This window comes from Nestor notabilis, unplaced genomic scaffold, assembly GCF_000696875.1.
Source record: "Nestor notabilis isolate BGI_N333 unplaced genomic scaffold, ASM69687v1 scaffold4134, whole genome shotgun sequence".
Taxonomy (NCBI): domain Eukaryota; kingdom Metazoa; phylum Chordata; class Aves; order Psittaciformes; family Psittacidae; genus Nestor; species Nestor notabilis.
The window spans coordinates 132,801-156,364 of record NW_009926759.1 but is presented as its reverse complement, the minus strand read 5'-3'; the positions used below and the strand labels follow the sequence as shown (position 1 = coordinate 156,364).

At 39.9% G+C, this 23,564-nt stretch overlaps 1 protein-coding gene across 1 annotated transcript in view; it reads right to left on the bottom strand.

Moving 5' to 3' along the window:
• Positions 1–6,012: 6,012 nt before the first annotated feature.
• The window catches only part of COBL (cordon-bleu WH2 repeat protein), a 108,487-nt gene continuing 90,935 nt past the window's right edge, over positions 6,013–23,564 (bottom strand). Inside the window, exons 9-12 of the mRNA XM_010013712.1 lie at positions 12,430–12,533; positions 9,177–11,194; positions 8,428–8,547; positions 6,013–6,297 (exon numbers count right to left, since the gene is read on the bottom strand). Of these exons, the coding sequence (XP_010012014.1) occupies positions 6,013–6,297; positions 8,428–8,547; positions 9,177–11,194; positions 12,430–12,533 (2,527 nt within the window). The remainder of the gene's footprint in view (positions 6,298–8,427; positions 8,548–9,176; positions 11,195–12,429; positions 12,534–23,564) is intronic.

Sequence of the window (23,564 nt, the reverse complement as noted above, 5' to 3'; positions counted from 1 at the left end):
CACTGTCTCACATTCATTATTGATTGCCTGCTTTCCCAGAGCTCCTCCAGAGACACAAAGTTCATCCCATTTTAAATAACGATGACTCCAGCATATGACAATTTAGATTCTTCATAATGTACCATAACTTTTTTCTTGTGATTGTTTTTTTATAGTTTTTTATCCTGGTTTTCACTCTAACCACTTACAGCCTGCCCTTTTCCAAATCAAGTAAGAAGAAAGTAAATAGTTTCAAATAGTTACATATTCTTAACATCTTAAAATGAGTATTACTTTTCAGATAGCTAGCAAAGTCTTTTAATTTTGCCCATAAACACAATTAAGTATTAACATAGGACTGCACAGTGTTTATATTCTTATTAACCTGCCAACAAGAATAGTTTATTGGCAACCTTAAATATTCAGAGGCAAAACACAATTCCTTGGCACAGAAGCTTTACAGCAGAGCAACATATTTTCCCCTTAGAACCATTATGCAGGAACACACAGAAAATTAACTACAACTTATTTTGGCTTGTAGACAAGAGAATAAACTAAACTTCTTGATTTTTTTTGCCACTTCAGACCTTGAATGGTGATTATGGGTGCATATGGGATTACATTTTCCAATTACCTGTTCTTTACACATGATTCAAACGAGCAGAGGGACCTATAACAAAGAAAAGCACATGATCATTCAAGATATTTTTAAACTTTCAACTGTTGACATTGTTAACCAAACATACTCCTGTGGGGCTGTGTTCAAGCCTGGTCTCTTCATCAGCTCCTTGAGACTACTTAAAGCTTATCTGTTCTTTTCCAGCTGCATGAGTTGGCCTAATGAAAGGTGTTATCCTTCCCCTAAAAAACCCATACCTCATACATCCTTAGGTATTATGGCTGCAATTACATGATTATTGGAACATAGGTGATGTATTTTTCCCTCATTTTGTGGAATGAACAGAAACAGGGGCTGCATGTACACCGTATCTGACAGTCAAAATCTGTTCAGTATCGGCTAGCTGTCACTGGTCATAAAGATCAACTGATGAGTACTTTGCTTCTTGACTGAATGAAGGGAACTCCCATGGGCTTTGATTCAGGAAAATACTTAAACAAATGCTTAGCTTCCTTCCTAGTCCTCAGGTCATCCAAACATATGCTTAATATCAAATACGTATGCTGGGGTGCTCTTCCAAAATCAAACTTACTGAGCTTTGATTCTATCAGAGAGATATACATTAAGATCACCACAAAGCTAAACAGAATAATGTATTTGATCAAGTCTAACTCTTCCATTTTGGCCTTAGCATCCATGGCAGAAGCTTTACTCTTGAGGAAAAAAAGTAGGTCATGGTATAAATTATTAGCAAGGTGAAGAGTTCAAATTAAACGTTATCTTTCAATTCAAACAGAGTAACAGCATGCAAATGATTCCTTCTCACTGTGCATGGGAACAAGAATCACTATATAGGCTCATTTGCCTACCTGTATATCAAGCTCAGACAACCCTTTAGTGGGGCCTCCTCCCCAATTTCCAGCACAGCAAAGCCAACATCAGCTGTGGCTTTGAGTCTGTAATCTCTGTCATTGCACCCACAGACACTGATGATAAGAAACAGTATTTCTTCATTCACAATTATGTATCTTTGATTATGTGAGAAGAAGAATCCACTCTGACATAAACGTATGGAACTAGGTCATGCTTCCTAGAAGACAATCTTTGTGACATAATTCAGATTGATGCATTACTTGCTGGCAACCAACTTCAAATTATCCCAGTGTATACCAGGGATTCATTGTGATGGGTGCAGTAATTACCTTACCTGACTCCTGTAATTGCCAGCAGAATGATACACTGCACGTATCAAAAAGTTCACGTGACTAAATGCTGATGCTGAACACTGGCATGAATGCTTGTGGATATTGTGATGGAGCCAACTTAATTTTTTCAAATCACAAACAGAAAAGGCTGCTTAGATTCAGCTCCAATCTTTCTTGGAAAATATGTGAAATCTGTACAATCTTTCTTGCACCTACCATTAAAAAGTGGTCTACAGCAATCATTTTGCTATAAGCAAAAGCCTGTTCTTCAGCTATACAACTTGCCTTCCCTACCTTGTGCAAGCACATTCCCCTGCAATATTTCCACCAAATCCCTGGGTACAACTCTACCTAAAATGAGTAGATGGCATATAAGCTAAGGCAACTTTTATAGCTTCTCTTTGTTGGGTAAGAGTTTTAATCCTGCATGGGCTTGTGCTGCAACTATACCTACAGCTAGACATCTAACGAGTTATTGGCATGTGTAGCTATGTTTTTTCCACAGATAATCATGGTAAATCCCAAGGCAAGTTACACAGACACAAAAATACACATACAGTGATATAGAGAGCTTCAGAAATCTAGCTAGGTTATTTTGCATATTCTGAAACAGCTAAAAAGTAGACAAAATATCTTAAGCATGTGAAATTTTAACAAAAATTGCTTGACATAATTTAAGGAAAATACTAGTTCACTTTTAACACCAGAAGCACAAACAGTACAACACTATGACCTGAGTTTTGCTCACTAGTGTTAGCCAAAATTTGGTCTCAGGTCAGCTGTTTATTTCCAAGGTCACCTGGTTCTCTTTCGTACGGGAGGCAGACTGCATGGCTGGGAAACAGGCTCCTCGCTAGTAAGACATGCTCATTTCTCAAGATAATTAACCAGCAAAAGGCACCAGGTCAGCTACCCTGGCTGGTGGCTTTACTTGACTCCATCTCCCTGACTTGCTGTTATAGTCTGGACACGTTAAACATCTGGCAGGTTTCTTGACAGACCATTTTGAAAACTGAAGAAGGAGGTTATTTCCTGCACATCACCAGGTCTTTTCCAGTTTGGTAAGCTCATCTCGTTCTAGTAACACGTCTGTGTCTACATTCCCTTTGAGTAGGATCTCTAGTGTAACCACTTTCTGGCAGGTCTCTGAACTGCACTGTACTGGGGATGAACCATTTCACTGAGCAGGCCCAACTGGGCTTTGCACCCACAAGTATTTTACTTTGGGAGTCCGTGGACAGCAACAGTGTGCAATAAAACAGAAGCCATTTCTCCAAAACAAAGTATGACTTATTTACCAAAGCAGGCACAGTACCCCAAGAAATGGATTAAAGAACAGCCAGAAGACCTATGTCCATGCTCTCTTACCTATACTTGGCATTTCCCTCAAGCACCTGTTTTTGCTCTGGTTTGTTTTGGTTGACCCAGTTACAGCCTGTGTCGTGCAGACCCTGACTCTCCACAAGGCTGGCCAGCCTGCAGCAATTTCCTTCTACCCTTCCTGCACAGTGGATCTTTAAGCCTTAAAGTTCTTGACTTTAGCAAACAGCTGTGTAATTAGGGGTGGAGTGAAGGAGTTGCCTTTTCACAGATATTACTAGAGCTCACATATTTTTTTGGGATGCTCCTTATCTAGGCAATTGGTTGCTTTTTACATTTGGTTCCCCTGACAGTCCTGTTTGATCCACTTCCATTGCAAATAACCCTTCATAAATAAGCACAGAGTCATGCATAACTAAGCAATGCAGGTTCTTCCCAGTTCTCCAAAATATTAGCTAAATAAAAGAAGTCCTTGTCCCAGGAAACTTTTAGAAGGCAATGGAAGAGAAACAGATGCAATTACTAAGCTGAACTACCTACTCTGCTCTCTAGTTGCTGCAACCAAAATCTTCCAGAAGGCAAAGACAAAACTGGCTCTGTGCTCACATGTCCAAATCACAACATCATAGATCTCTGACAGAGGAGGCAAAACAAAGAAAAAAGTTTGCTTCAGTCCTGGCACAAAGCCACCTGCCAGCCATTGTCTACAAAAAGCCTCAGTGTTCGCTGAAGACAAGTTCTTCAGCTGTAAGGGGAAGAAAACCCTGATATGCAGCTATCGTGTATTCTCTCTCCTTTATGGATTCAACTTTTACTGTCACAAGTTGTCCAGCTGCAGGGAAGGACCAGAATTTGGCTCTCAATTTAACACAGCAAGCTAGAAGAGATATTAATATGCACTGGATAGAAAGCCATTGATAAATCTGACAACATTTTTACTTTTATCAGTTATCAAGGGCATGAGATCTCAGATGTCAAAGTGATACCATGTCTTTGGCATATATAAGACTTAGCTTGCACATGCAATATCTGAAAGGACAACATGGTATAAGAAAATCATACTCTGTCTTGGACAAAACACTGGTCTCTTTTATTTTCACAGAAGACCTATTAAAGTCACGTACCCCTCTGTCTTTCAATGTCAAAGATACCAAAAATTAGTGTGTCTTGAAAAATGAAAGAAGATAGACACAGCATTTAGCAGAACGTGTCAGTATTTTCAGCTTACTTTCATGGCCTATCCAACTGTTTGAAATAAACCCCCAAAGAATATCATAAAGACTTGTTTTAATAAGTAGAGCTATAGGTCCCCTCAGAGATTTCTGCAGGAGGGGAAATAGTAGTTGGAAGAACAAGGAATTTGGAGAGATCTAGAAAGCAACTACATGAAGTATTCTTGAATATCCAAATCCCATTTTTTTTCTGTAAATTGGTGAACTGGGGAAATACAGGCCTGATCTGGAATATTAATTCTTCATAATCTGTCGTCTTAGAATCGTAGAATATCTCAAGTTGGAAGGGACCCATAAGGATCACCAAGTCCAAATCCTTCCTCCTCACAGGACTACGTAAAACTAAACCAGATGACTAAAAGCATCGTTCAGATGCTCCTTGAACTCTGACAGGCTTGGTGCCATGACCACATCCCTGAGGAGCCCATTCCAGTGACCGACCACTCTCTCAGTGAAGAACCTTGTCCTTATCTCCAATCTGAACTTCCCTTGACACAGCTTCATTCCATTTTCTTGTGTCCTATTGCTGGTCACCAGAGAGAGGAGATCAGTGTTTCCCCCTCCACTGTCCCCCTTGAGGAAGTTGTAGACTGTGATGAAGTGATCCCAGCCACTATTCACAATAGTATGTAGATGTAGTTTTTCTCATGAAAAATAAATGCACATCCAGTTTTCTGCTTGCATGCTGATGTAAAGTTCCCTGAAACATTGATTTGTTTGTGCTTACTTGTTTGATTCTTTGAATTTCTAGTTCATCAGAAACAAGATTGTTTTGGCTACTTTTTAATGTTAAAATTTGATTGTACTTTTTGAATTATTTTAAAGAGGTTAAGTAAGCAAGGTTAAAGCCTGTTTACACATTTATGGTTGGCATCAGCTAAATCACATGTTGGGAAAACTACATCTGCTTTGTACATTCCCTGAAGTCCTTGGATCAAAGTCTATTCTTGGACACTGCAGTGTAATATTGGGATGACTCCACTAAGGCAAATTGGCTTCTCCTTACCAAGAAATGGGGTGTAACTCAAGGTTAGGAAGAACAAATTTTGACCAAAATGATAAGTGAAGTTACTCCAAAAACCACTCCCAGGCAACTGAGCATTTTTAGCCATCTGGGAGATGACTGACTGATAGCTGACCACAGAATTGTAACATATACCATCCAATTCGTAAAGTTCAGGTATACATTAAAATGACCCCAGAGTTTTACTGACAGCTCTCAGGACATGCAACCAAGAATGTTGGGAATTAAGATCTAGGAAACAGTACTGATACTAGGAGGGAATACTTACTTCTAAGTTTGTTTCAGGCTCTCATGTCTGATCTTTCCTAGGTTCACCTTGTCTAAAAGACATCCAGTATTACCTCAGATTCACAAGAACGAAAAGAGCATGAAAATACTTTCTGAAATTACATTCCTCGTTTTGATGTTCTCTTTTAAAATAAATATAGCCTATTCACATGGTTGCATATATGCACAAGCATGTTTTACTCTTAATAGTACGTTTTAATAGGTGTTCAAAGGCTTGAAATACACTCAGGATCTTTGATTCCATTAGAGAAAAAAGTGACTGCACCTTCTGATGGAAGAAAGAAATATGTGGCTAGAACAGCTTATAAATGGCTCTCAATGCACAGCAAGTGGAGGTTGTTTCACCTACAATAAATCTAAAAGTACATTTACCTTTTTTAACTTTGCTGCTCCAGCACCTGAGCGAATAGCCTCCATCAGGGCTTGCCTTGCCTCCCCAGGGTTACATGTAGCCGTGGCGGAGGACTTAGGAACTGCTGCTGACAGCTGAGAGGGAGGTGGTGGTGGTGGTGGCGGCTGGGCAGGGGCAGGCGGGATACAAAGCTGCTGCTCCTGAGGGTCTTCTGCCTTCTGCCAGGACAGTTCCATATTCCTAAAACTCTGCAGCTCCTTGGAGGCCAATGAGGAGATCTGCTCATTATGCAGTTGAAAGGAGGTGATTAGTATCAAGCATGACTAAACTGTAATTTTTTGACATTTGATGCACTTTCAGTACCTCAATTTCACTTTGCCTGCATGATGTAAACCACATAGAACTTTTGTTTGCTCACGGGGCTGAACATCTGTTACTACTCACTCACATCACTCAGCTGGGCTGATTACCAGCATCAAGGATTTGGCATTGACTCTGTCTCAGAAACTCAATCTTTATTTACTGTGAGCTCCAGCATCCTGTAAGTCTTCTTGGCATGTAAGGTAAGAGAGAAAGTTGGACTTGGTATTCATTTGGAATCAACCACAAGGGTTTTGGAATCAGGAAGATGTATTACGGCTGCAGTAGCCACCCAGGAATCTCGTTACTTTTTGCAGGCTGGGCTGCATAGAAATAATCTCAGATGACAGGGAGGCTCTTTTAGGTCTGAACTCCCAGACATGGCTTCATTAAAAAAATGCTGTTAAACCTAAAGTTTCAGCCATACTAAATAAATAAAATAAAATACGACCAGAGAGAACTAAGAGAAAGCACTTAGAACAAAATCAATTGATTGCTCTTCCAAGCATGTTTTTGTGACATTTCTAATACTAAAATTTCTGCACGAATTTCCAGCTTGGAAACTCATCCTACTTAAAATGAATGCAGGGGGAGGAGGCAACCTTTTAGACTACGCCAGCTTTTCTGTCAACTGTCTCAACAAGTATTTTTGCCGTTAACAACATCACTAGTAATAACCATGATAAATTGTTGGTAATTACAATGATTTGGCAATTATTAGAAAATTCAATATCATGTGCCATATGGGAGGTTTTCAAGCAGATGCATTAGCATTTCTTCCTCTGAGAAACTGAGGCACAAAACTTCTTTAGTGCAAAATGAAAGGATTCATTTCCCATCCAATCCACAGTCAGAAAACTCCTCTATTCTTTTCCTTCACTGTGCACACATACAATATATGGGAATCATGTCATGTCAGGTAAAACACGAACATTTGAGAGAAATATGAAAGGGACAGCCCTTTCATCATAGCACATCTATATCTCACCCCATACACATACAAACATGGTGCTTTAACTAGCACAGGTGACATGGTGTGAAAAAGAAGTGTACGGTTTCTAGGCAACCTCCGTTAAAACGATGGTAAAAGCTTCTCTGTTGGAGGAAAGTATTCTAAAAGGTCTCTGTGATAATACCCTACCACTTCGTCATCAGAGCCTCTTCTACACAAATTTACTTTTATTCCCAATGAATGCAGAATGCAGTTAAGTATGGGTGAAGATGGCTGCTGCATAGCACACCCTGCTCTCAGGCTCAGAGGAAGCTGTATCCTACCTGCAGCAAGGACAGTAAGGTATTTGAGGGACGAAGTAATTCCCTAACACAGGCAAGAGATTCTTTCTACCTCATGCCAGCTATCTGGATATGTGCTAACAGCATGAGTCACCGCACGAGGGAAATGAGAACCTCCTTGCCAAATACACGTCCTTGGCTGAATTAGCAAACCGAATGAAAACTAAAGCTAGAACAATGCAGTTTTGGGCTATTAGGAATAAGAGATGCTTTAATGATTAGGTAAATCTTTCAGACAGAAGGAATCATCCTGCTGTGGTGAAAGTTGATGTTCCATCCATATCAGTTACTTGCATACAACTTCCATGCACCAGCTCATGTTAACAGATAAAGAGCATGAGTGAAGCAGTTGTGTGTTTTCAAGTAACTGGGCTTTGATGCATATGGTAGGTAATGCAAATATATTCATCTAACTGCATACTCCTAAAGCACAGAAATACCCCACTTAAATATGAAAATGATAAACATCTGATGTCTTCTATGTACACTCCCTGCAATTAGTTTGGATTTCCATGTGCTTTCTTCTCAGCTAAAAGCACACAATTTGAAGGACTGTTAAGTTTTATAGCAGAAGATAGGATTGGACCTACTATGCTATCTATCTAAGTCAGATCTGATCTTGGGTCATATTATTTTCCCCCTCAACTTTTCTCTTTGCAGCACAATGTTTAGTTTGTGGCATATCTGGGTTTATTCAAAACACCCATCAGGAACAGACTGCACTTAAAAGATCACTTACCATCTTGATTTCTTACCTTTTTCAGTTTTGAGGTCCCACTGTGGCCTCTAATTGCTGCTAGTAGGGCTGAGCGCTCATTCTCTGGCTCAGCATATGAAGGTTTGCTGTGATTGGCATTTAGTGCACTGTCTGAAACCTAGAATATGAAAACAATAAACCTCACATTGTTATTAGATATTTATTTAGAGGTAGTTTGGAAGCACTATTAAAAATATTTTGGCACTTGTAGCAGAATGCAAACTATGGAGACCAGTCAAGTCTATCTTCTTTCGGGCCTGCTTTTACAACCCTTACTCACACTGAACGGTGAGGATATGCGCAGATAGTAATGCTGTACTTTCAGATGCCACCTCATATTCCCTGAGCATGAAGCCAATGGCAAACTAGTATCACCTAGTAATACAAAATGCAGTTTTCTTTCATTGCAAGTATTTACAAGTTTTTTCCATGCTGTGTGTTCCTGATTTCACATAACACACTAAACTGTGGGTTCAGCTCTCAGGCTAACCCCAATTACCTCCCCTTTATGCTGCACCTCTGCACCCTCTGCTTCTTCTGGCTAGTGCAGCAGCAGTGGTGTTGCATAATCTACAGGATGTGCGGAATAAGCAGTGGCTTGGTCTGTATTTTGCCATTATAAATTTTTCAAATGCCTTGTGTACTCCGGCTGACTAGCAACTGTACCAGTTATAAAACCTCTGATGTCTGGCAGGGAGAATACAGGGCTCTGCAGTCTGAACAGGCTAAAAAAAGTCGTCACTTTACCTTTCTGAGCTTTTCCTTTCCCCCTCCTGTTTGAATGGCTTCCATTAGGGCACTGTGCAGTGATGTGTCTTTTGGTACTGGCTTTTGCACGACGGGTTTGAACTTCTTCTTTGGTCCAAAGATATTGGTCTGCACACTAACATCCAGTTCACTGACAGCATTAATATCCAAATCATCCGGTTTCTCCTCCTGTTCTGACTCTGTGTTTGCAGCTGCACCATTCAGCTCGGTTGAAGCTTCAAGTGAACTGACTTGTGCACCATTAGCAGGTGGCCATTTACCAACTCGCAAATATGAGCTGAAAGGGGATGGGACTCCTTGGAGATCAGGAGACTTGAGAGTTGAGGCTGAATTAGTATGGGTCAAAGTCTCACATTTCTGATCAAATAAAAGACGCATCTTTTTCTCTGCTATACTTTGTTTGCTGTTTAAACCATGATCATCTTCTGCACTGTTATCCTTTGAAGAGGATTTAGTAAGTGGGACACTCGCATTCTTTTTATAGAAAGTCAGAGGAGTTGCTTGATTTGGTGCCCTGATGTTAACCACTTTGTTTTCCATGCCAGAATTATCACCAGTTGTAAACCTGTGTGATGCTTTCTGACTGCGAGTAAAAATACTTGAAAATGTCTCTCTTGCTTCTGCTGATTCTGTTTCCACAGGGCTGTATTTGGCCACAATAATACATCTTTTTGGTGAACCTTCTGCTTCAGTTTTAACGTCTCCTGCTCCTTGCTTATTTTCATCTTCCTCGTGATATTCCATAATAGAGTCAGACTTACAGGTAGTTATGTTGATGTGTCTTGCAATGGCAGAAGCAACATACTGACTTGAAGTTCTCCTATGTGGCTTCACAAATGGAAGCTCTAGCTTGTCCTTATGAATGGTTGGGGCCACTAATGGTGTTACCTGAGACTGTGTAACCGGAAGAGGTGGTTTGGTCCTTTCATTCTCAGACTGTCTTTCAGCTGCCTGGCTAGTAACAGTTTGTGGTGCTACAGGTTTTGGAGTTGCAAGACAGACAGGTTTGTGTTCATGTTTTATAGTAAAGGGCTTAGAATTCGTGGTGGCTGCTGACTTTTTAGGAAGATGCTCAGCAGAGTCATCACTTTGCTTTTCCATAGAACTTGACCTCCAGAATGCCTTCACTTTCCCAAGACAGATTTCCTCACTTTCATCAGCAGAGGTACCTGGTATGTGCTTACTGACACCGGTGTTTGGGCCTATAAGATTACCTAGTTCATCTATCTTAATGGCACCAGTGGAGAGTGAAACTCCTCTATCAAAATGTTTTACTTCCGGTTTTGGAGGGACAACTTTAAAGGTTGTCAAACCCATTTTAGGTTCATAATTTGCTCCTGAATTCTGGGCACGATGACACCATGTGGGTGTTGATGGGACTTCTTCTACTTCATTTTTTTTTGCTGGTGGCCATCTGATTTCTAATTCTGATTTACTTTTTTTCAGAGATCTTTCTCTGTTGCTACATTCATTAAATGGATTTATCTTCTCTTTTGCTGTACTGATTTCAGCTGTGGCCTTGGAGTGAGATGGAGTCAGCTTAGATTTACATTCCTCAGACTTCACACCATGTTTGGGGGGGGTGTCCAGTTTTAAGTTCTTTTCACTTCTCTTTTCGAAGGAGGATGTGAGTGATTCAAACATATCTCTCCTCTGTTCCACAGGCAAGTGACTAAATTCATGTTCAGATGGTTGCTGATGTATTAGGTCCTTGGATATGCATACAGCTCCACCATCCGTGTGCCCCTTACTAAAGGAACCTGCATTGTTGTTCTTATTTGTAAAGTTTCCTGTATTAGCAGAGTCAGCTGAGATACTCTGTGAAAGCCTTGCCTCCATCTCTTGATTTCCAGCTGAGTTAGAGGTGCTAACTTCTGCAACATCATCTATTACTGTCACTGGAACAGAATTGGTAACATCTTGGGCTACTTCAACTTTTCTTGTATGTGGGCTCAACGCTTCATTGATGTACTCAGAGTTACTTACACCATCCACTGCTGCAAAACACACATACAACATTACATACAGGCAGTATTTAGGTAATATGACTTTAAATTATACAAACAGCCAGTAAAGCTTAAGCGGATCAGATATTTTAGTTACACTAATGCCTCTGTTACAAATAAGGAGAGATCTGGGTCCTTTTTATTGTCTGGTTGCTGATTAGGATCAGCCAAATATTCCTACAGTCCTCCTGCTTCAGCCAGTGGGAAACATACAAATGCAGCTGAAAGCAGAATTTCATCTATTGTTCATACCTTATCTTTGACTAACTTCTCTCAGTGATAAACATTTCACCACATGACTCCAAAGGAGAAACATTTCTGAGAAACAGCAAGCAACTCCAAATTATGTTTCCCAGACCTGGTTAGTAATAACAGCCCAGCTGAAGGATTTCCTTGAGCAAGCAAACAAAGAAACAGTACTTGTATTTTTTCTCCATTCTTCTCACCCTTCATTACCAGTGACTCCAGAAGCCTCATTGTGCAAGAAGCTTAACTCTCCTCTCAAACTTGTTGGTATAAATCAAGGGTTGCAACACAGAAGCTAAGAAATCGCAGTGTTAGAGAACTCACAGAAAATAAATCAGAACCAAGTCCACTGCAGAAGTAGTGAAATTAAGATGGGAAGTTTTAGAAGTGTATTCAACATCATTTGGTGACAAACTGTTAATAGAGAAATACTTTTATTCACAGTAGGAAAAAGCGGAGCACAGTATGACATTTTCTCTCTTCCCACTGTTTCTTTCCATGTTTTCAAAATTTTAACTTTAAAGTACATCTGCTAATGCAGAGGAGGCACTGCGTACAAAAATGTCCCCCCCTTCTCTACTTCATTGGGATAAAACACAAACCAGAGGCAACGTTCATTAAACACAGAGCTAAATTCACAACTGATTTAGCTTCACTAAAGTCAATAAAATTACACCAAATTTGGCCATAAAATGTGTCCATAAACTGCTGTTCATCTCTTTTTGGTAGCAAACACTGAAACTGAATGACAGTCTTGATAAGCAGCATGAAAAATATTTAGTGCGAGTCTGTAAAGAGAGGCTGCCCGGAAGCAAAGGGAGAGCAAGCACTTTGGGTAGACCACATTCTGGACAGAACCTCTGAGTTGTTCCCAGTGATTTTAGTGAGAAATGTGCAGATGTCTCTAGAGTACAGTTTGACTTTGCATCTCCTGGCTATGCCTCTCTTTTTTGTACTTCAGAGGTAATACACTTTCCTACCTTCTAAACGTTCATCCAGGCCAGCCAAAGTCTGCTGGAATTGTGCAGCAATGAGTACATCCTCATTCTCATGCTTAGCCAAAGCGATTTTTTCATGTCTCCTGCTAAATGGAAGAGAAGAAAAAGGTTGGATCTCCTTTTTCTGCTTTGCACTGTTGCTCTGAAATACACTACCATTTCAGCCCGTTTGGTTCCACAGGGGTTCTGAAACTGATTCTCCAAAGTGGGAAAAATATGCAGCCTTAGAGACACAAACCACCATATGACACATCCACATCTAGAAAGAATCTCTGTGGTGCCTGAGCATGCTCAGTGTGCTGGCAATCAAAAGATGAGGATTAATAAAGCCTGTCGCAAAGAAACACTCTGGCTTCACTGTGAAGTACACATTTCAACCAGGCTGCAGAAAAGCAGCATATGCCAAGGCAAAGGTTTTGCATATCCATACAATTTTAAAGCAGACCACTAGCCATCCTGTGCACCCTCTGTGCCAATAGATCTGCACCTTAATTAAGTAAAAATTGCATGGTAATGAAAAATAAATACAGCTAAGTACTGTTAGACAATCACTCTGCATCCTGAGGGGAAGGAGGGGAAGAGGAAAGGGAAACTAATCCCTTAAGAACTGTTTCAAACGAAACATATCAAGGGGCCCGATTTTGCCAGAAAAGAACTCCATGTTTTTTGATGAAGTTGTACAATATTTCAGACCAAGTCTCAAATCAGAGTAAGTGCCAAATGTTGTCTTATTAAAATAATAATAATAATAAAAAAAAAACTAAGAAAAATCCTAACAAAAAATAACTAAAACTAAAAAAACCCCAAACATATGACAACCTGTTACACAACTGATCTTATGTTTATTGGGAAGAAAAATCTTGACCAGCAGAGCTTTTCTACCTAAATCATTGAAAGTAGGATTTCATACTGGGCAATTTATTTTTTCCAGCTACCTGTTCCTCACCTGAATTTAAGACATTGTTGTCTGTGACACTGTATCTAAGTTTTGCCATTGCGATTAGCCTATTGAAAAAATAATTTTCCATTCTAACCACACGTACAATAACTCAGGTCAGCTGAAGCAGATTTGTCCTTTTCAAGATCAAATCCTTAAGAACACAAGTACAGGAACAGATGACTTTTTTTTTGGTAGTTTACCAAACACAACCTGAAGATTTTTTTTCCCCGCTCTTTAAGATAACAACACGAATAAGAATTCAGGAATGTTTCCTGACACTGATTTAAATTTTATCTAACGATGCAGCTTCCTTTTTTGCTATTTTATTGTTCGATTTTTCCCTTGCTCACACCAGGAGCAACTGAAAGCACATGTTGAAGCATCAGGTATTTTATTTCAACTTATTTAGCATTCACCTCTCAGTTCTTTGTCTTTTGTAGTAGTCCTGAAGCCCGATTCTTTTACTTGTACGTAAACTGCCTTGCACTTACAAAGGTGTGTTGATGTATGTGGGATCAATGAAAACAGCAACATTTGCCATTGACCTGAGCATTGATAGTCCCCGAACATTCCCAGAAGCCACTGTGAGCTGATGATGCTCAGGCTCAGCACCCACATTACAGGCTTCATGGCAAACCCAGTCTTCCTCCTGATCGATTAAGACAAAGGTGGCACAAATGGAAGTCTCCAGCATAGGCAAATGGCACTGCTAGACTGCAATTCTATGTACTCTGAAGCAAACGCACACACAAATCAATGAGATTACTCATTTGAGCATTCTGAAAACAAAAAAGATCTAAAGTTGCTGCAGCATTTGGACTGGCCTTCTCCAGGAAATAATAGGAACTATTGGCTTAAGAATTTTATGGGCAAATTATCTAGGAAAACATATTGGAGACTGGAAAAGGGATTCCTGGGCTCCAAACATGCAATGTAGGTCCACTGCACTGACCATCTCTTTTCTCACATTAATCAATGGGAATCTTTCAATGACTCCTCATAGCAAAATTATCGTCTCCTTGATGGGCACAACTGACACCAGAGGTCTCTTTCATTATCCTCTGTGCACTTATGCAGTGACTATACATAATTTGCCTCTCAATCTCTGCTTCAATCTCCTTATCTAGACAACTGGAATAATAATATCCAATTCACATAATTTTTCTGAAGGAAAGAGAACAATGCAGTGAAAATGAAAAGATTCTTATTTGTTCTTACAGAGGGAGCTTCAGAAAAAGCAGGTCTTTTCTTTTGCATTTCCAAATTCCTAAAAGAGCTATTGTTCAATTCATCTCCAAACTCACCTACAAAGCAAGCCAGAAGATACAGATTAATCACAGGGCTTTTCTTCAAATTCTTCGCATCGGGAAATTAAAATGTGATACGTGTATTGTGAGGTGAAGCTCTGGTAGTTTTCAGTAGCTCAAATCATTACAGATATGCCTAAGAGGACTCTTTCTCACAACAGTATTTGGGAATGGAAAACAAAAGGGCCTCCAATTCATTTTTTTGTTTATTCTGCACTTTCTTTCCTTCTAACCCTATGCACTTTTCTCTTGTTGACAGCTCTGTTTTGGCCAGAATCCAAGAAAAATGTAACTTATTCCGATACCATGTTTTATATTCTGGATAAACATTACCAGAGTTACTTTCTCACACACACTTTTCCGACTTAGGGAAGAACTTGATAACCTTTACACTGCCTTTCTGGTAAAATGTGAGGCACTAAAAATACAGCAGTGACAAGCATTTACCCCAAGCTCAAAATGGCAAATGTGCATGGCTCCTGGAAGCCTGTGCACTTACTACTTATGTAGATTAGCACAGATTTGTACAAGAGCACAGAACAGAGCAAAACAACTACTAAACTACAGCCTTTAAGTGTTCCACTGAGTTCAGGCTATAATGCGTAATTACTCCTCAGCAGTCATTTGCTCGGTTGGAGACAAAAATGAAATTTACAGCAGCATTTCACCAAATCAGTGGCATGGGAAACAGATACTTACGAGGAAGTTTACATTCTAAGAAAGAAAGAAAACTCTCTGATGAATCTAGCTGTGAATGCTGCATTAAAAAGAAACCCAAACCAGTGGTAAGACAATGGATTTGCAACGACAGAAGCTGTCATTTTGTTAGAGAAGCTTTACCTGGGGGTCTGCAAATGACAAAACTGACCTGAGCCTCTTCAAGCACTTCCCATGAGTTCTGGTGAGCCTCATGTATGGTACCAGAGGTATACACCACAACTCCCACATTAACTGTTTAAATACAACACATACCAATGTAAACTGCAGAGAAGGGACTGAAGTAGAGATCCATTTACCTAAACTTGAGCACTTGGTGACATCTGAAATACGGTAGGACATTCAAAACATCTGTAGACATAATTTGGAAGATAGGGGGACCGATGTCCTGTTGGACTGGCAACAGGCAAGAAGAAATGCCAGTAGACACGTCTCAGGTTAACTGAGTATGACCTGAAAGTGTCACTCATTTTGCAGTATTTACTGCATCAAAAGAGAACTTTGCTCTTGTGAATGTGTTACTAGCTGGAGAAGGAAGACAAAACCGTTGCAAATAACAGGGTCAAATCCAGGCAGGCACACCGTGCATTGGCACACGCAGGGACATCCTGACTCCTATGAGGCCATTCAATGGACATCAAAAGCATTAGCTTCTCCTGTGTGTCTTAGGCAGCTAACAGGCTTATTGACATGGAAAGCTGATATGGTTACTCCTGACTGGGATCTGGAGCATCTGGGCTTCTTTCCCAGCTCTGACAGTATTCTCAGTCTGATACTGTGGAATTATATTAACCCATCTGTATGTATCCAGATTTTTCCTCTTCAAAATGAATTCACAATATTCTCCTTTTACACAAACGCTGGGAAGAGGAATGGTCCTACCTTGAGTATATACATGGAGGTGGGTATTAAAGAAGAGACTGATGCTAAACAATTTTAAGTTGTAGAAAGTACGGCTCAAGCTTTTTGAATGCAACTTGCTATTCAACCAGGCCAGAAAGATGGCATTAAGTAAACTCAAGGTACATATTTGTTTTTGTGAGTGATGCAGCAAAGCACTCTTCAAAAGTGGAGGAAACTATTTGCCAGGTTAACCAATAGTTTACAAAATCTTAGGGACCATTTTTTTCATTCTTTGCACTTCTTAGGCTAGATGGCTTTTTTTCTATTGCCTTCCAAGGAATGAATACAACAGCAGCAGGAGAGCAGCTAGTGTAAGTGGTGGACTTTCTGGTCACCTAAGCTATGACTTGACCATAGATATTTTCCATATCTGTTGCCTCCTGTGAACTTGAGCATGAAGTTTTAACGTTTGAATGACCAAAGCCTGCTAAAACACAAAGTCTGTAGACTAAACAACCAACTTAGGACTTGTTAGATAGCAAAGTCATCACCTGTCTTTGAAGCAAGACTTCGGAAAGTAGCAGGCAACTCGGAAAAAGAAAAAGCGCATTGGTTATATGCTGTTGAATGCCAGAATATGTTGAACGTTTTTTATGTTCTTCAATGAGTGATAAAAAAAGATGCACATACTTTTTGAGAGCAAGGTACAGGTATAATTTTAATTCCAGGGTTTTTAGTTTGTGTTCAGTTCCTAGTTCCGTGAGACTGCATCAAACTTACAAAGGTTTTTAGACTGCATTTATATCACTGCTGAATAAAAATCATCAGAGATTGAATTAACTGTTTTCCAATCCTAGAACACACAAGCCCAGTAGTACCTTCAGATATATCACCACCCAATTACAAATAAGAATTTGCAAATGTAGATGGGGAGGAAAATGAAGTAATTTTTCAGCTGCAGCTGGGTTTATGGTCCTTTTACAGTCCTCCCCCATGGTTACTGGCCAAAAATCTAAACAGAAAGCAAATGAAAATGTTTTAGCTTAGTATAATTTTGTGTTTTAATGCTAGAAATCTCTAAGCCTGTTACACACCAGGCTTAGAGATTTAAGCTTCCAGAGTCCTCCAACATATGTCTGCTCCAGGGTCCTGCTGCATAAGCAGCAGCTTGTAGTTGCTATACAGCTGGAAGCATGCCTCCTCTCCCCCCTCCTCACACGGGCCTCTGGCAACAGCTTCTCAATGGGAAAGCCCGCAGGCAGACAGCACTGCCAGAAATAGTCAGGAAAGTGGACTAGTATGATTTAAATCTTAGCACTGCCACATCACCTGTGCAATATAACAGTGCAAGTCAAATGGTGGCACAGTGAGGTTAAATAACTTCCCTTGGTTTACACAGAAAAATAAGAAACAGAGCAAGGACCAGAGCCTTTCTCTCCTGTAAGCCAGCACGACACCACTAGCAACTCAAGCTGCTCTTGAACATGTAAAATATTCTATAGCTCCAAAGTATACGGCATTTTTCCAGTGGATGAGTTTAACAGGAAGGCTAATCTGGATTCTTACTCTATAACGACTGTATCTGTTACTTAAATCTTGGTATTATTAGTATCTTCCCTCCATGAAGATCTGCCAGCAAAAAAGTGCATGAGAGTATCCAAATTGAAAGAGTTTTCTGGAACAAGGGGAAAGCGAAAGACAGAGATAAGGAAGGAAATTAGCAAAACTATGTAAGAGGCAGAGGCTTGCAAATCTGTCAGACATCTGGGTCTTAATTAAGTAATTTTTCATCCCTGAAGTTCACCCTGTCACTTTAACCCTTTCTCTGCTTTTCTCCCCCTTAAAACTACATCTTTGTTTTCAAAAAGAAAAACACATACCTACCCAGCTAAAATAGAACTTACCCTATAGAGAAATAACAGAAAAAACTTTCCCATATTTCTCAGAGGTAAAGTGACACGTAATTATATAGAATGTGTTTGTGCACAGATATATATATATAATACATACGTACGCTGCTATTTTTCATCACAGTTTTCCCTTTCCTTCCTGCCTGCCTTCTGCCACTCACTATTACATTTTTTCTTCTTCTGATCAGCTTCATCACTGAATTCTCTTCAGCTACTGACTTGTCTTTATCTCCTGTCCTTCCCAATTGGAATACGAAGCCTTGTAACATTTGAATTTGAATGGGCTGAAAATTAACCAGAACAAGTTTACCCACTCCTATCCTTTCAAGCTTTTGTTTCAAACTAACTCATCAAAACGCCAGCAGATTTGTAGCAAACAGCAAGTATTTCTCAGGTTGTTAATGAAGAGGATTCTTCTCCTCCCTGTAGCTACCACAACCAGAGCCAAAGGCAACAGAATCTTCTAAGAGAAATGGAGGAAATGCGATTATCCCTGTCCAGACCCAGAGCATGAACTGATTTTAGGAGGGTTCCCCCACCCCCACCCTATGCCCTCCACTAGCTGTACATGAAAAAGTATTCCTCTCTCATGGCTACCGAAACAGAAATGCAAGGGAGAGGAAAATCCCTTTCAGACCCTTTGGAAGGTATTTTATCTTTTTTGGCCCAGACAAGTCTGTATTTATTTAGCTTTATAACTGCCAAGTTCCCTTTACATTTTAAAATACTGCTATTTTAAAAATATTTTAATAAATTTAAAATCTTTTCAAAATAGCAAAAAAGAGTTTTGTACTTTAAATTGTTTCTCCTGCTCTGAGAGGGGCTGGTGGAACCACTCACTCTTAAGACCCCCTTTTAAAGCCTTGATTTCAGTTGTTTGTAACTGAGAAATTATACAACTTTGCTAGGTGGCAGTCCAAATGCTACAGTTCATATCATCTCCATGATCATTCTATTATTTTATTTCAGCCCAAATGGTTAAATGTCTTCCAAGAACAGAGTTAGGAGGAAAAGGAGACCTGCATTCTGATACATGAAATGTCATTAGTGCTCAGTCCTCTGAAAGAAAAAAAGGAGTCCTGTGTGGTCTAACTGGTTACCAGTTTACCTTGACTCTCTGCGCATCAGCTCTCCTTCTCTGAAATAGGATAATGACACCTTTTCATCCCACACGAGTACTCTGCAGAGAAATGAATTAAAGTCTGCATGGCACATGGATACTAGTGTGATGAGTAAGATAAAAAGAGCAAAAGGAAATTAAATAGTCCTGTCTCCAGAAGAGAATTTGAACTGAGAATGAACAGTGGTATACCTGATTTATCAATCGAGCTCTGAAACTTACAAAGAAAAGAAACCAACAGAGGATATGATCACTTTAACTAGAGGCATTATCAGACTGAACAAAAACGGGGGAATTAAGGTTAAAGGGGGGAATATAAGGTTACAAAGACAGCCTTAAAGTTAATGTTACCTAACTTGGAGCACGTGACCCAGCATCCCTAATAATATTATTTTAACATAATTTTTATGTGTAATTATTTATAAAGCTCCAGACAGTAGGTGTGCATGATGCTTTATAGGCATATAAAATTGTCTGATCCCTGCCCCTAGGAGCTTGCGTGATGACACCACACAAGGGATGGGAAAGGAGGGGGTATGGGAGGACAGAGTTGCAACACTGTGAGATCATGAGATGTACTTACTGCTACATAAGCAACATTTCAGCTTCTCTGTGGTTTTCTTGTTACTCATTTAACACTATATATTAAAATTCAGTGAACAGATACATAACACAAAGAAATCAACCATAAGGAAGGATATGAAGAAAGAGAACTATGCAGTACAATGTTCAGAGTCAGCAGTTAGTATTAAAACATTCACAGTCAACGCTGCATGTAGTCAATTATTTATATGGGGTTAGCCCTCGGCACCTCCAGCTAAGGTCTGGATTCTGCTCCACCAGGCACTGTACAAACATATCGTGACATACGATAGCTGCATTAATGGTTTCTACTGTAACAAAAACCAGTTCATGGTGGAGAGACGAAGACAATTGAACAGGTTAGAGACAGAGCCAAGGGTAGAATTAGAGTGTTTTCATATTTGAGTTGATATTCTACACTAGGATTAAGACTGCTTGAACAAGAATCCCAAAACAAAACAGAGCGCACTTGCAAGCTGCTTCCATCTATTGGAAAACAAAACTATGGAGGAAAGACCCCAGCTTGGAAACCGTGGAATCTGGGGACCTTCTTTTAGAAATTTCTACTTCTGTGCTCTGAGACTGGAGCTCTGCTGTGGTTGTCACTTCTGCATGTGCAAAGCCCATGGTACGTGCCATTTCTGACCTGGCCATCCCACTATATTGCTATGTGCAGGCAAACCCATCACATGTTGAAGAAAGCACCCTTAAATGCTCATAACTTTCCTTGACTTCAGCAGCAGATGAGGGGCAGACCCTACTGTGGTATTTTAATGCTATTAGCATTTCAGCTACACAGAGACCACCCAGGCCATCCAGTAAACAATTCCAGAAACTCTAGGAAAAAATTAATTTAAAATTAAACAAACAATTAACCAAAGTAAGCTAAATAGCGAAGTACTCTTGATCTCTTAGCGCACAGGCTAAGACTCTGGACCAAACCTAGGTAAGAACTGTGGACTTGATTCTGCTCTTCACTGCAGTTCTTCACAATGTATGTGCAAAATACCTCTTGGATTTTCTTTATAGCCCTTCACACTCCAAATATAATTTGCTTGCACTTTAAGAATATTTTTCACAGTCCACAGAGTACAAAATTATTTTAGTATACAGCATTATAAATTCTTAGGCATTAGTTACTTCACTGGGTGAAAACCCCAAGTTTTAGTCAGCTTTACAATTTAAAATGACAAGGTAAATATTTCCATTATTCTTATCAAACTTTTTTTCCCAAGCTTTGGCCAAATTAGTCACTAAATAAAATTTCAGGCTTCAGCGGAGCTCAGATTCAAGGAGGACTCCGATTCACTGCTGCTAACCATTGCTACTTTACAATAGCAACATGTTCTCCCATTTCTTTGTTCTTATCTTCCTTTTAGAACTGAGTTACATCTTGGTACATGGACTAGAAAAAGATAGAAAGAAAGGAATGAATAAACTCCATGTAAAATTTTCTTTTAAGTTTTTTGTAGCTTATGGAACATAATTAAAATTTTGTTTAGCTTGGTATCAATTATTCACATGAACTGCACTTAGACCTTCCTGCGAATCTGGGAGGCTGATTTGGTCCTGAAAGTAGTCTGTTCATCACAAGAACTACACACAATCTCAGAGCTCCCAACAGGTTTTATTAGTGGGGTGCCAGCTGTTCCAACAGTGGAAGTTGAAATTGGTGTTCTCCAAATTTGGCTGTACTCAAAATTGTACTCAGAATTGATTTACATCCCATTAAAACAAGGATTCATACGATCAGGTTTTAAAAAAACTCATTTTTTTCCTTGCTTCTATACTTAGGAAGTGGCTTTTGAACACATAGCAACTTGACCTTCAGAAGGATTTAGACGAGCATGATTTCGAACTAAACTAAATTCCACTTTTAACCTTGTTTACAAACATTCAGAGCATAAAAATTAAAAGGATACTACTATCAGCATTGTTACGGTGGCAGTCTGAATGTTTGCTGACTTAAGATTAAAATAAATCACAAATGTTAAGTTTCTGCTATACCCTAAAGTTGATCTGAAGCAATTTTGCTGTCCCAAAGCCTAAAAAATAAGTAGAATTTCTGAAAAATAACTGCACTCCCCAAACAACAATTTCATGATCCTATTTCTGTCTAAAACCACTCTTCTTAAATTATGGACATATCAGATAAATACAGAATATTTATCACAATGCAATCACAGAAAAGATTAAGTTGGAAGCCTAACCCAACCTCTTGCTCCAAGCATGGATAATCTCAAAGCCAGACCAGGCTGCCCAAGGCTTTGCCTGGTTGAGTCCTGAGAACCTCCACGCATGAAGATTCCCCAGCCTCTTGGGGCAACCTTTCACTGCTTAACCACTCCTGTTTTGAGGAATTTCCTCTTTATATTCAATTTTTATTTCCTGTACAGCAGCTGGTGATGGTTGCCTCTTGTCCTTTCACTCTGCACCCCGAGAAGCCTCACAGTCCTGCTTTTGTTTAGGGAAAAACAGTCAGGTCCCTCCTCACCCACATTGATTTTGGAAGGTGAACAACATGGCTCTCTCCATCTCATACTCTGTGTACTCCAGTGCCCCAGCCCTCTCGGTGGCTCTCCTCTGGGCTTCCTCCAGTTTGCCAACCTCTCTCTTGCATCGGGGGCCCAAGAATGGACACACAGCACTGGCCTCACAGCAGGCTGCAATGGGTAGTACACCACACCATCCACACAGCTTCCACTCCTTTTGCTGAGTAAGACCCCTAAGCAGCAGTCCTGCCGGCCAGCTTAGGAAATACCCCCTTGTGTCTTCTATGTGCACTCTTGCCAACTATCAAAAATTTTGTGTGTTTGTGTGGCAAAGGTAAATCTCAATGCAATGTACAGAGTGTGTACCTTTGGCTGAAGTGAAAGATGGCGAGGTTACTGACTTCCAAGAGGGAGTGTGTCACAATGGCCTGTGGCCAATCTCTTATTTGATTACCCTCCCCCCCCGCCCCAAAATGTCTGAAATATTTTTCGCTGATTAGTATTGCTCTTAAAGAGCTTTGCTTTGATGCCTGTGCTCAACATTATGGTAATGGTAATCACTTTAAATCCTATATTTTCAGGAAAGTTGGGATTGCTTGATTATTTTACAAGACCCAATCTAAGTCTACTGAAATTAATGGGTTGCCTTTTTGGATCAGGTTGGGAATGTTAATCGCAGTTACTATACTAGTCTATCTAATCCTCCAAATAGAGACTGCATCAGGACCTAAGAAACTGTAAAAGGACAGATAATGAGAAAAATGTATTGTTGAGAAAGTATTTAAGTGAGGCTTGACCTTGTCTCCTTTGATATTGATGGATAAAGAAAAGATCATTCCAATAGGTTAAATACCAACTTTGGCCTAATTTATCCCTGATTTATCACCCACTGCATGATCCAAGATGAAGTTCTCCCTCAGAAATGTGTGGAAGGAAATAAGTAGGTCATGATACATGCTCTTATGAAGGGGCTACAGATTAGCAGCTGAATGGAGAGAGACCAGAAAGCACAGACTTTGTGTCAACTGAGAATTCAGAGGAATTTCTGGCCCCTGTCCCATGACTCTGCAGCATCACACAGAGCGGATCCCTGTCAGTATTACTAGGCCACCCTCCTTGCTGGAGGCACAGCTTCCTATTTGGCCAGTTTGTATTTGCAAAGTCCTATAAATTTTGGGTTCCCTTTACAGCCCTGCCACCAACTAT